This window comes from Amphiura filiformis, chromosome 11, assembly GCF_039555335.1.
Source record: "Amphiura filiformis chromosome 11, Afil_fr2py, whole genome shotgun sequence".
Lineage (NCBI taxonomy): Eukaryota > Metazoa > Echinodermata > Ophiuroidea > Amphilepidida > Amphiuridae > Amphiura > Amphiura filiformis.
This window is the reverse complement of record NC_092638.1, coordinates 7,483,403-7,498,316: the sequence shown is the minus strand read 5'-3', so window position 1 is coordinate 7,498,316 and position 14,914 is coordinate 7,483,403. Positions and strand designations below refer to the sequence as shown.

General features: G+C 37.9%; 2 protein-coding genes across 2 annotated transcripts in view; one reads left to right on the top strand and one right to left on the bottom strand.

The window, feature by feature from the left end:
- Window positions 1–14,914, bottom strand: part of LOC140164297 (uncharacterized protein KIAA2013 homolog) — a 50,803-nt gene that overhangs the window by 15,568 nt on the left and 20,321 nt on the right. The window lies entirely within an intron of this gene.
- LOC140163442 (uncharacterized) lies at window positions 103–1,113 on the top strand. Its single transcript, XM_072186756.1, has one exon. The coding sequence runs from the start codon at window positions 103–105 to the stop codon at window positions 1,111–1,113; it is 1,011 nt and encodes a 336-aa protein (XP_072042857.1).

Sequence of the window (14,914 nt, the reverse complement as noted above, 5' to 3'; positions counted from 1 at the left end):
CAAACACACCAATAGACAAGACTTTAGAGATCATAAGAGACCGGCTTACTAAAGACACAACGTTACCCGAACGCATTTTGCCGACTGAATGCTACCGACATCATGGAGCTTTTAGAATTTATTCTCACGACGACATACTTCTCCTTCAGAGGTAACATCTACCGCCAGAAGTTTGGAGCAGCTATGGGTAGTCCCGTTAGTGCGATTGTGGCAAACCTATACATGGAATGGCTAGAACAGCAAGCGATTGCCACGGCTCCACTCGATTGTGCACCAAAATACTGGCGCCGTTACGTGGATGGCGTGCTTGAGGTCATCAAAAAGGACACCACAGAGAAACTAACTGAACATCTAAACAAGGTGGACGAAACGGGGAATATTAAATTCACGTATGAGGAGGAGAAGGATTGTAGCATACATACGTTCCTTGACACATTAGTGGTCCGTAAACAAGATGGCAGCATAAAGCTTCTTATATACAGAAAGAAAACCCACACGGATCAATATTTGAACTTTGACTCACAACATCCCCTGCATCAGAAACTCGGGGTCATTCGTACACTGTTTGACAGAATGGATAGCATAGTGACAGAGGAGGAAGATAAAAAGGAAGAAGAAAAGAAGATCAGAACCGCACTTCAAAACTGTGGCTATCCAAGGTGGGCAATGGACCGTGTTAAGCAGCAAATGTCAACAAGCAAGATCAAGAGTAACAGTTCAAAGAAGAGCACCGATGATAACCCGTCAAAGGGTATGGTAGTTTTACTGTACGTTGCAGGCCTCTCAGAGAAGCTCAAGCGCATCTTTTGGAAGCACAAAATCGCAACAGCCATGAAACCTCATAACACTATTAAGAGCTTATTAGTGCACCCTAAAGATAAGAGAGAAACCAACCAGATGTGCGAGGTGGTCTATAACATCGACTGCAAGGGTTGTGAAAAATCATACATAGGTGAAACAGGGAGAGCGTTTGGCACACGGTTGAAAGAGCACCAGAAAGATGCAGAAAAGCGGAAAACAAGAAGTACACCAGCGCAAGACGGAAAGAATCTACCACAGAATTCAACAAATCAGCAATTACGGACCATGTCGCTGCCGACAACCATGTTATAGATTGGGAGGGAGCTACAATACTTGACAAGGAAGCAAATCAGTTGAAAAGAAAAGTCAGGGAGGCCATATGGATCAGGAGAAAGGGGCCGCCACCATGAACCGGGACATAGGCTCATACACTCTAGATCACGTATATGACTCACTGCTTGCACCATCACACTCTGGGAATGAGGCTACAGCCGCTTTCCGCGGGAGAAGCAATGAACCAAGTCACTTTTGAGAAAGCCATCATCCGAGATGGCGAAAGCTAAAGAACGTGAGTTATTTACTGGATTTGTCTACCTAAATTTACTTTGATAACCAAACCAATCCTACAGATGAAACTGTTCAGTGAATACTGTGTTTGTTTGCATTCATTTTAATGCATTTTTCATGCCGATTCAAAATATGGGCATGAACATGTACAATTCTGAAATTTTTTGGATTTTTAAAGAAAATTTGGAACTTGTCGTCTGCAGCCGACAACACCCATGGGGAGAGAAGGTTAACCATTCAGTTGCATTTTGCAACATACGGAACAGACAATTGATAGTACCCACATTTCAAGTACACTAATAACGCTCATCCAGCAATCAGCTCTGTTTACACGCACATAACATGACAGCTTCACTCTGCTGTGTTTAAATCACAGAGGACATTCTTCAATTCACATTCATCACTTCTGAGTTAATGCATTATACTATGATTGATGGAAACAGTACCTTTCAAAAATAGCTGTTTGACTTGTCAGTGAGTTTGCTAGCACTAACACTAATGAAAGCATTAATAATATTAAAATGCTTGATCGAAGTTAACCTCCAGTGAATAGCATTGCATTTGAACACATCTGCATCTTTATCTATAATATAACATAATAGTATCCATAGTACATAGATATGTAGCAAGTAAAATAAATGGCCGTTTTCTGTATTTATTAAACAGATCTCATCGTTGTCAGCGTACATTTTAAAAATCAATTTGTGGTTGACCCGTCATGTTATATTTCGTAAAAGAAAGCCTCAGCTAATCCTAACCCTACATTTTGTGTGTAATTTCATGAAGGAGTGACTCAATTTGTTCAGATAAACAATTAAACGGCCAAATTATAATAATACTATCATCTTTCTACCAAATTGTGTGGCCAAAATATGCTCTCTAATTCAGGGATTCTCAACATTTGACCCTACACTTTTCCAGCTGACTGCGATATATTTTTACTAACTCTAAAATGTAAAAAGAAAATGTAAGAAACTGTTGTAAAGTGTGCTGAGGCTTGTGGATCAATGTCTAGGCGTTGTGCCCGTGTGTAGCGCTGCACTAGTGCCCTCAAAATCACTGCGCTTTTTTTGTGTATTTAGCCCTCAAACATATAGCCTATGTTTTCATGTGTTTCACTCCTTATGGCCCTAGGTTACATAAAGTTGAGAACCCCCTGATCTTAAGTATAAAGGCTTCTCTTCCATATGGGCCCTAGCTCTTTTGGATGAAACTGCAAAGATGAAGAAAGTTGGGGTTTCACCCTACACTTTTCTAGCCGACTGCAATATTTTTTACGACTCTGTATACATTGTACATGGGATTGAACCGGCAGGAACAGTTACCCATGAGCCATGGGAGAGTGAAAGGCTGAGCCTAATCTGCATATCTGCAATAAATTCATACTTTTTTTTCAATATGGTACCCCAGTCCCAGCAAGTTTGTACTGCCAAGAATTGAACCTAGGACATGATGTACCGCACGTGAATAGATACCTAACTATTGCACCATGCTTCCCAAAAATTGGGAACGTATGAAATTTTGGATGTTATAAATACATGTATTGCTGATTTCATTCTGTTGAACTGCCATCAAAATCAAATCCATTTTCAGAGATTTTATTAGTTTTGTCAGTATAACTGCATTAAGCAACAGATGTAAAAGAAATTATATTAATGACCCCAAATCCATTTTCCTCTATATACAGCTCATCATTATGTACATGTATATATTATGCGAGAGCAGGTTATGGGCAAGTTGAAAAATAGGCGAGTTAGAAAAAGGTGAGTTAAAATGGCGAATTGCACATCATGATGTTATACGCTGTTGTCAATTACAATGAAGTTGTATATTTAGTATCTTAGGCAAGGTACGGAAAAGCCAGCAAGTCTCAGTGAGTTACAGAAGCTAGATATTCTGGCATATATATATATATGTATGTGTGTAGTTCTATATTTTCGAGATAGTTATATATTTTCTACAGACTATAACTCGCTGGTAAAACATAATAGTGCTTCCATAACTGGTCAATGGAACTCGCTAGTGTTTCTGTAACTCGCCAGTGCGACTAGCTCGCCTCATGGACTTTCCAAGAAATATCCATCATGCCGCATGAACTTGACAGAATGACGGAAACAACCAACTCACCGCAAGGACTTTCCATTCATTCACAACTTGCCCAAAGGACTTCTTGTAAAAAACTGATTAAGTCTGCCAGAGGTACGTGAGGTAACTCGTCGTTTCAGCTCGCCTTTTTACAACTCACCCCCTTCTTAACTCGCAAAGTACCCATCCTCACAATATACTGGCATATATTCTTTTTGACATAATAATTGATATCCACTATGCATATTTAATTGAAAGTTGTCTGGATCATATTCTTGAGATGCCTAGCTGATGGAATATACAGTCTTGTCAAATGGGTGGTAACTCGTCATTTCAGCTCGCCTTTTTACCAACTCACCCCCTTCTTAACTCACCAAGTACCCATCCTCACAATATCCTGGCATATATTATATTCTTTTTGACATGATAATTGATATCCACTATGCATATTTAATTGGGAAATGTCTGGATCATATTCTTGAGATGCCTAGCTGAATTGTCAAATGAGTGGTAATTTGATCTGAAGTAAAACATCCTGGAATACTGGATAGGTTCAAATTTGTATATTGCTGCGACACAAAAACATTCTGAACCACGTTACATGTATGTACTTTTATATTTTGTTATGCAATTATATTTCTTGTAACATCTTTTGTAAATCTCTTCTCGTGTATGTATAAAGTTCCACGCTATGGTAATAATTTCATTTGAATGAACACAGCAGAACGTGATCATATTTCAGATGAAAATACTGATCAAGCCAATCAAAAGATATTATCAGAAAACTACCTGCCAATCAGAGTTGAATTGACTTCTGTGAGAGCGTTGTCATACAGTGTATGCGTGAGTTTGTCATGCTATGTTCATTCAAATGAAAGTTTTACTGAATAGTCCCAGTGGTGGCACCGGGGGGAGGCAAATTCCCCCAGTCAGAACTCTTTCCCCCCTGTTGTCGCCCAGTAAAAATCCAAAATTACAAAAATTTCCACTTTGTGCAAAATTTGTTGATTTTGCCCCCCCCCCCCAAAAAGATTCCTGGCACCGCCACTGAAGAGTCCAATTGTGAATCTGGATCTGCTTAAAAGTACTACATGTACAGTGGATAAATTACAGAAAAAAAAGAAGGAAAACCCACTGTACTACCCACCCCTGTTCAAAATCAAGGTCCTAGGAAACACCAGAGGCATTTTAAAACTGGTTATAAAACAATGTAACAAACTACACTACTAATAAAGGACTTTTTATCCAAATGACTGCATATCATGCTATTGGGAAGTACAACTTATGCAGCTTTAAGTACTACACTGAAAGGCATGTTGTACAGCTTGTACATTAGCGGCATTATAACGAGTGATGCACAATGATAATTCTATGCAATAACAGCTTCCAATGCACCTGGTTTATAGCTTGCAAGATTTTATGATAGATAGCTTTGGCCCATATCTGATTTTATTATTGCTATATATAAGAAGTACAGAACATCATGTGTTTGCAGTGCAAAGCTCCCCTTTTGGCTGCAGTTGTATTTTTTTGGACAATATTTTATTTATGTTTCACTTTCAGTTGACATTTTTTATATATTTTGGTTTGCAATACTAGGCAATAATATCACTGATGTGCAATGTTTTCCTTAAGTTGGACACTACTGGTCATCTAACAGCTTTTCTGATTGGTTCAATTGCCAATTATGACTAGGCTTTTAGCTATTTATGATCAAACTTGCATTTGCAGATGATCTTTTTAATGCCCTTTTTGATTGGTTTCAAATTCAACACAATATTCATTTTGGCCAATCGACAGGTAGTTCTCATGGGGTTAAATTTGACAATTTTACGTTCAGGAACCATGAAAATTGATGAGGGCCAGTAAATTTCAAACCCTCAGAGCCAAACTGGCTCTTGAAAAGTTGGTTGATTTCCAACACTGCTGAACATAATGTATTCTCACTGCTATTTGGCACAGATGTATATGTGTGCAAAACAAGATTCCTACCAGGGTCGATCAACTAAAATTTCTCGCACAACTACATTGAGCCAGTCTCACCTTGCTACTGAATCCATTAATATGTCCCATCCAGAGAAGATGTAAAGAAAGGAGATAGATCCAGCTATCCTCAAACAAAATATGTGTGTTGCCGCTCATTCAAAAGCAATCACGCTATTTAGGTTTAACAATAAAATACAACAAAAGGGTTCGAACCCATGACGGGTGTGATACACAAGTTGCTGCTTACTAGTTTTAGGGAAAGGTCAGTGTCTGTATACCATCAATACTATGCATACCATGCATGCAGATCCTAACATCCAGTTTATTTCAAATAAAATATGACCCGAAGTTCCATGGCAAATAATAATTTTGCACGCTTGGTTACGCTTTCAACCTCTACGATTTATGATACAGCCTATTTTCAATTATCAAAATATCTTTATTAGGTTTGCAGGAAATGACAGGAAAATACATAAAACAATAAAATATAGATGATCAAAAATCATCCCTTTTCTAACAAAATCCTAAAACACTCTCCTAAATAATTAATATATGTTCCAAAATGGGCGGATTTTTTTGTAATCTTTACAAAACTACATTTCTTTCTTATAGTATCCACGTGTGGCATCCCTCCAGAGCAACATCAGGTACTTAACACACACGTGTCATACTTTCAAGGGATTCTCTATAGAAACATTGGATATGGTTTCAATTCTGGAGTGAAAATTAATCAACCGTAGTCGGCAACTCACATCACATCAAAGGCTACTTTCAAGTAGATGTGTAACTACTTGAGAATAAAGGACTATGAATAGGTGCGACAGGATTACCTACGGGATTATCTCAAGGATATAATTCCGTTCTCCCTCAAGTTGTCTTTTTCAACTTTCCTGGTCCCATCTATCAGGATCCATGTCAGTAATCCTAGCCACCCACTGAAAACAACCAATCGATGTAACACAATCACACTCGCTATCCTTTATATTAGGTATTGCACACATCTACACATGCATGCAATAGATAATCTGACCAGCTACTGAATCCATTGTACATCCCATCTATCAGGATTCATGCCAGTAATCCTAGCCAACCACTGAAAACGACCAATCGGTGTAACACAATCACACTCACTATATGTCCTTCATTTTAGGTATTGCACACATACACATGAATGCAATAGATAGATCACAAGTTAGCAACCAGCAGTCCGACCCTGCTACTGAATCCAATGTACGTCATCCCATCTACCAGGATTCATGCCAGTAATCCTAAACCACCCACTGAAAACGACCAATCGGTGTAACACAATCACACTCACTATCCTTTATATCAGGTATTGCATCTACACACACAATAGGTAGATAACTAGTAACATGTAGCAGCAACCAAGGGGCCAACCCCGCTACTGAATCCAATGTACGTCATCCCATCGGTCAGGATCCATGCCAGTAATCCTAACCACCCACTGAAAACGACCAATCGGTGTAACACAATCACAATCCTTTATATTAGGTATTGCATAGATCTATACACGCATGCAATAGATCAGTTGCTAGCAACCAGACTCACCTGTAAACTCAGCTAACCACCTCCAAGCCAACTCTACCATGCCAATACTATCTCACCATTCAATGGGTGGATGTATACACGGTACATGATACCAATTCACACAGTATAAATAAAGAAGCACTAACTCATGGTCTCCATTGTATACACAATTACACATCAATTCTACCACACCTGGCATATTCCATTTGAAGAACCACTACCCCAATTAGCCTCTATTCAGCGATATCAGTACAAGTGCATACACCAGTCTCTTCTGATAAACATCTAACACACTCGGCTATTGATTTCAAATTAGCGACAGTCCCATTCCAATTTTAGCAACAGCCACGTGCCTCAGCACATGTTATCAGTATAGTATCACAAATAATAATCAGTCGACTAGCTGGCTGGCTGCATTGGCCGGCTGGCTGGATCGGGTGAGCTCATCACAACCAGCACTGATTGTTGTTTCATCACTTTCCTATTGCCTCCCTTCCTTGCTAATAGCGTTACCCTAGTAAAGGTATCTCTACAAAGCATGACGTAACAGAGCTAGCTACCCTCATATACAATCAACCGTGTGGACTGTACATTGTACAACTTCATTCAGCAAGCTACATGTAGCTGGTTAGTCGCATATATCACAGCAGCCAGTTATTGATTGTCATAGTTTCTCATCACATGCCCATCTGCTTTATACATGTATACGCTATAAAGCAAAATGCTCTCACTCTCAATGGCATAATCCAATAACCCTTATTTAACAATACAAGCTCAAAATTTGACCTCATGTTGCTGAGTATGAGTTTTTATACTCAAATTTTTAAAAGGTCATTATATGAATGTACAAATGTATTGGGGTTAAAGAACTGTGTCTTGATAGATGAGCATGTTACGATTCAAGTGATATGCGCTATAAACCAAAATGGCATCATTGCCAAAGGCATAGTCCAATAACCCTCATTTACCAATACCAGCATACAATTTGACCTCATGTTGCAGAGTATGAGTTTTTGTACCCAAATTTTCAAGAGGTCATTCTATGAATGTACAAATGTATTTGGGTTAAAGAACTGTGTCCTCATAGATGAGCATGTTATGATTCAAGCGATATGCGCTATAAACCAAAATGGCATCACTGTCAATGGCATAGTCCAACAACCCTCATTTAACAATACAAGCTCAAAATTTGACCTCATGTTGCAGAGTATGAGTTTTTGTACCCAAATTTTCAAGAGGTCATTCTATGAATGTACAAATGTATTGGGCTTAAAGAACTGTGTCCTGATAGATGAACATGTTATGATTCTAGCGATTCCCATTAGCCCAGTTGTGAAGCCATGTACATGTCTGTGCATCATTGTAACATAAAACAAAAGCAATGTTGGGGCACAACTAGCTGTGATTCATAGGTGCATCATGTACATGTATCCATTGTTTAGTTCCAGTGAAACTGATCATATATCACATTTCGCTACCATTAAAAAATGTTGTTTTCACTGTGTGTCTTAATTACGAGCACTTCTTTTTTGCTAACAAGTTTTGCCAAAGTTAAAAGAGAATAACCATGATGACTACAGTATCACTACATGTACATGTATGTAGAGTTATATTTCTAATAACATATTTTGCAGACACCTTTTTTATACAGACCTATATTACTGTTTTAGATTAAAAAGCAATTTGTCAAATAAAATCTGTGTATGATACAAATTAACCTGATATAACCATATTTTTTGACACATTTTTTGTTTTGTTTTTCAAACAGCTAAGCCTTAACTTTTAAGTTAAGGCTTGGCTGTTTGAAAACAAAACAAAAAATAAATAAGTAATTAAAATTACTTATTTCGATTAAAAAGTAATTTGCTACAAAAAACCTATGTGTGATACAAATCAACCTGAAAAGCCAGATTTTTGACATGATAAAATGTTTCCAAAATGAGGGGAAACTAGTAAAAGTGAAATACAGTCAACTCTACTTTTAAGAAAATCATGACTTAAAATAACTTGTCTGGAGTTGGATTACAACAATTAAATTTTCTATCAATTTCCTTGCTCCCATTGGCGCCTACAGTCATCCACTCTTAGCCACATCACTTCAACCAATCATAACCATACACAGCAAAAACCATCTTCTGATTCTATGACTCCACCGGTTATTTATATCCCTACAATGAAATAAAAACTTTCTTCCCTCACATCATTTTATCACCCGGGCAATTAGCAATAATAAAATTCAACTAAAAATAAACTCGCCACCTACAGCATATAACAGCTTTATACCAAGCACAAGGCAATATATCTTGATATTGTCACTTATACTATATGTAGCTGTCAACGCTATAAACAATCAAACAAACACTACTTCACCATATCATTTTAGCATCAGATGAGTCGACAGATACCAGGAATGATGGAATATAAAGCAAAATTCACTCAAATTAATCCATCAGCAAGAATACCACCAGCTTGCTACTATATGCATCTCTCTCGATTGCATCACACTCCACCCGTCAATAACGTCCATACAATAACAATCCGCATCAGCATATCACTTTTTAACATGCGAGTTGATATGATACTAGCCAAAATGAGCTATTCCGGTTGAAATCCATACACCCTCTATGGAAGACATGATCTTAATCTAGCACACTGGGAGTGTGAATTTCAAAGGAGGTTACCTCCATGGTGGGTTATTCCTTCATGTAATTTTACACGAAGTTAGGGTTAGGGTTAGACTTTGGGTTAGTTTAGGGTTAGGATTAGGGTTAGGATTAGGGTTAGGATTAGGGTTAGGATTAGGATTAGGCTTAGGGTTAGGGTTAGGATTAGGGTTAGAGTTAGGATTAGATTACACGAAATAATTACATGAAGGATCGACCGAATGGTGACTCCAGTGTTTGAATTAACCACGGACAACCAGATTAGAAATTTCTGGTTGTCCGTCTACATTTAAGTTTTTGGTTGTCCGTAGGCCTACAAAGGTGACTTGGCTACAGATTTATGGATGTCCGGCGGACAACCGAATCAGTATTTTTGGTTGTCCGGCGACTTTTTTAGTTGTCCCTGGCGAACGGACAACCAAAATTTCGAACGCTGGGCGACTCCATTTGAAATCTACACCCTCTGTGTGGGAGATAAAGGTTATGAATGTCTTAATACATTGGGGGCATAGGGATTTCAACTGAAAGAGCCCTACAGCGCAAATTTGTCAGATGTACATCATATTAGTTCCACACATTGGATTCCTATTAATCCAAACCCTCACCATTTCAGTCATTTGTTACTTTTATTATTGCATTAGCTGTTACCGCACATCCCGGGCCTGTAAGTCAAACTGGTTTGTAGGTGTACGCACCAAAGATGCACATAGAATAATAGCTGCCTTGCACAAATGACTTCTTCAGACCTCTTTTAGGAATTGTGCAATAATTATGAGAGTTGGGGAGAGTAAAATTGGGGGTAGAGGGCAAGAATTATCTGGTAAAGCCTTCTGGCATGTTGCTAGAGAAGCTTGAGAAACAAAAATGCACTTTTTGGGCATGCGTTTGCAGGAGGACCTTGTTTTGGTAGCAAGATGGCGGATCCGTGCAAGGGGTGAATATGAAACCGGTACCAAACTGGTTCACTTATACTTTGCTTCTAACTTGCCTTTATTTTTATATATACTGCGCCGATAAAGTATCCTTACACTTGGAAAAATAATCACAATTTCCAAACTGAACAATATTGGGGTAAATTTGTTTTTTAATAGATGCACTACCTAATCCTGCACATTATAACACCACATTGAATCCAATGTGATTTCAAGAAGCAAAGTTACAAGCATTTGATTAGACAAAGATTTGAGAGTGGTGAATGGCTAATTTATGTGTTTGGCTTTAATTTTAAACAAAAGGAACAAAAGAAAACTGAAACAAAAGAACTGACAAATAAAATGAAAGTTATGAAAAATATAGAGAAGTACAAACTGAAATAAAAACTGCTTTAAATAACGCTTCATTGAAGAAACTGTGTTGTCTCTTTGTTTCGCTTGTTGGAATCGTTTTGCGCCTTGTATAGGCCAGTTTGTCACTTTTAAAACTGGACCCTCGTCTATTCAATTGCTTGTAACTTTACTTCTAGAGGTCACATTGGATTCAATGTGGTGTCATAATATGCAGGATTAGATATTGCATCTATTACAAAAACAAATTTACCCCAATATTGTTCAGTTTTGAAATTGTGATTATTTTTCCAAGTGTAAGGATAATTTATTGGCGCAGTATATTACATGTACATGGAGGGGGGGGATAAAGAAATGCAAATTTGGCATCAACTTCTTGAAATTTGGGACAAACAATGAATTTACTAACAACTTTTTTCCAAGTGTACTCAGTACAAACATGGCAGCAATTACACTCCTCTAAGCATACATCTCTGCTGCATTTGGTGTGACCAATACACATGCCGTGTTCATTAAAATAACGGATTTCTCTTTAATGACTCAGATTCAAGTGGTAAATATGAGGAAGCCTGTGTTTTTTCCTGTAACCATGTAGTTATAATAAGTTTGTGAACTTGCTTTTATTTAGAAAAGACAAAGCTTATTTTGCACTGAGCTTGCTGTCTTGTTTGCTACTGAGTTCTATTTGAACTTGCCTTCAGTGATTGACTTGAATTTATTTATAAACTACAGCATGTCACTTGTTGTTTTTTTGTTTGGTTGGTTTTGTTTGTCTGCTTATGTGCACAGTGATTTTCATCACTTTCAGTGTACTTTTGCACTGTTTTCCTGACACTTCTGTGGGCTCTTGAATCGGCATTTTTTGGCCATTGAACCTTGCCTGTTTTTGTGCATACACTCATTGTTTGGTTTATCATATCTGCTTATGTGCACAGTGATTTTCATCACTTCTTCTAGTGCACTTTTGTATTCCCATTGATCCTTGTTGTTTTTGCAAGTTTAACACTTCTGTGGGCCTTGTAATTGGTAATTTTTGGTTATCAAAAGGGGCGGATTTAGAGGGGGGCGCACCCGGTGCGCGCCCCCTCTAATTTTTGCAGAGCGACGCCTGACTTTGTGTGGACGCTGAGCCGCGGCAGCAGCAGCTCACCGCCCCCTCTATTGAAAATGCCTGGATCCGCCCGTGGTTCCTGTACTTCTTTGCCTACATTTGTTGTTTTTGTCCCCCTCTGCGTACCATTGAGTCTGTATTTTACTTGTTTCCAAATGATCCTACCACTTGGCTTTATGTCCAGGAACTCTTGAAAACCACATGAAAAAAAGAAAAATCAAAAAGAGAGAAAAATATTCTTTCCCAAATATTTACCCTAAAATGCAAAAAACAAAAACACCAGATTTTTGCTAGGAAACTCTAAAAAAATTGGAATTCCGCTTAAATTCATAGAAGTGACATATCTGAAAATAATTTGCGGGCGAGTTTTGCTCAGAGTTAGTAAAATATGAATACACAAAAAGGAGCCATTGCATTCCTGTGTGCATACATTTTGTCTACATTCGGTGTAGACCCACGTGCCGTGTTCATCAAAATGATGACTTTTCTTTATTGACTCGGATTCAAGTAGCAGAAAACGAGGAAGCCTGTGTTTTTTCCTGTACTTGTATAGATAGGTAGGCAGTTAGATTCACAGATGGATGAATCGGAGGTGTGATATTTAATTTCTGGTGGCTGTATTGATTTACTTGTAATTTGTTATATGGAATTCCAATGAACTGTTAATTTGCATGGTTTGGTTGGGTTGCTAAAGTATGCACCTGCAATTACACAACAAATCACACTCTATGCATATACACAGCAAATCATAATTATTCAATATTATAGACAGGAAATCACAGTCAACATAATATTGAAATTGGTGAAATTATTTGCAATTTGCATTCATAAAATCTGCCTCTTTGGTTGGCATTTAATATTCAACCAATTTAAACAAGCTGGATCAACATTGGTACTGTCAATTTCAAAAGTCCAGATTACTGGTAAATCAAGAACTGTTTATACAGTAGATTAGCAATTAGTGGTATTTTAAAGAGTTATTAAGATTTTGTGGGAATTTATCTGTGGGGGGTCACTCCCACTGTGGCCTGTACACCATCCGCGATAATTAAAACGCGTAAAAAGGGTAGCTTTTCGTGGGTAGGCATGATAAGCGCGTATCGTATTTAGGGTGTCAAAAACATGAAAAATTGGGGAAAAGCGTAGCAAAATTGCAATTGCTAACATGCAGAAATGAAATTTAGGATATGATATTGATGCAAGGAATAAAATCCCTGTTTAGGGTGTAAAAAGAGGTGTGTGTTACCTGTTTAGGGTATTGTTTTAGCCAAGGGTTAAATCCTTGTTTAGGGTGCTTTTCAAAAGTTGATTATCGCAGATGGTGTACAGGCCACAATCAGAGTGACACCCCCCGGATTTATGCCCTTATTTGGACTTTATGGTGTAGTACATGTACATTAACCTTAACGCTACTAAATCTTACAATATCTTACAAAACGGAGCCAATGTGCATGCATGCATTCCATGTGATTTGATGACACAATTACCCAAAGTCATACACACCGATTCATTGGTCAAGCCAGCGAACACAGTGCTACCGGACGCCGATGGCATGCTTGGCACCCGAGGGGTCTTGGGTTCGAATGCTGAGGGAAACAAACAACGTCTTTGTTCATTTTCTTCCTTTATTAGGGGGTACTACACCCCTGTCCAATTTTGTGCCTACATGTATTTTTGAATTTTTCTCAAAAATCATAGCGCATTGGTGACAAGTAAGATGTATATTATAGGGGCAAGGACTACAACTACTGCACTGGAAATTTTATTTCAGCAAAGACAACAGTTAGGGAATTACAGTCAAAAATGAGGGAAAACCAGTATTTGATTAATAAATCAATAACTACTTGCCTTGAGTTGCTGAATTTCCAGTGCAGTAGTTGTAGTCCTTGCCCCTATAATATACATATCTTACTTGTCACCAATGCACTATAATTTTGAGAAAAATGCAAAAATAGGCACAAAATTGGCCAGGGGTGTAGTACCCCTTAAAACTAATACACCATGAAATAACAAAATGAAATTTGCAACATCATATTTATTTTGACAACACAACATGTTTTGTTACAGGCAAACAGACCCCACCAAAAATGTAGCAAATTATACCAGTTTATTTTATCCACAAGAGCTGTAAAAATATATGTGAAATGGGAGGGGGTCACCCTCAATCCTGCATGTACTTTGATCTGACTCTAAGCACTCCATATATGCTATGAAAGAAATATGAATTTTGTGAGCCTTTCTTGAAGAAAGACCTGACCATTATCTCATCCCAGTTCAGGCCTCTAAAAACCGCGGAACAAGGGAACGGTGTTCCCAGAAAATATGAGGTCACAAAAAAAAATTTTAAAAAAAATTCAATTTTTTTGCAAACCATTAACTAATGTTTACCTCTTCATATATCATGATAGATGCATTGGTTTTCCATGCATTTACAATATGTGAGAGATGAAGAGGTAAACACAAGTTAATGGTTTGCATATAATAAGGATAACAAACTGTAATTTTTTTCTAATTTTTTCCTTTTTTTCAAATTAACTGTGAATGGAATGAATCATGATCCTGAAAAAGGGTGTAAATTTTTTATAGAAAACTGTTCCAAAATAAGGCTCAGATTACACAAGAGAGCATCTAAACCCTGCGAGCTTCCAGGGCACTTGAGCGAGCCCTGGCCCCTGGCCGTTAGGACTTCGCGCTCGTAATGTCCGTTACGTGCACATATTTCAGTCATTTCACAGAAAATTTCCAGCACTTGTCATCAAGTTCCCAGAAAGCAGAAAATTTTCTGGAGGCCTGCACAGTTTATAGTTTTCTTGTATCATTTAAAAAGCTAAATTTAGATGAAAACAGGTTTTATTCACAATTGAAATAGT

Coding starts and splice junctions, on each gene's coding strand:
- LOC140163442 (XM_072186756.1), top strand. CDS start 103: ATGGAGCTTTTAGAATTTATTCTCACGACGACATACTTCTCCTTCAGA.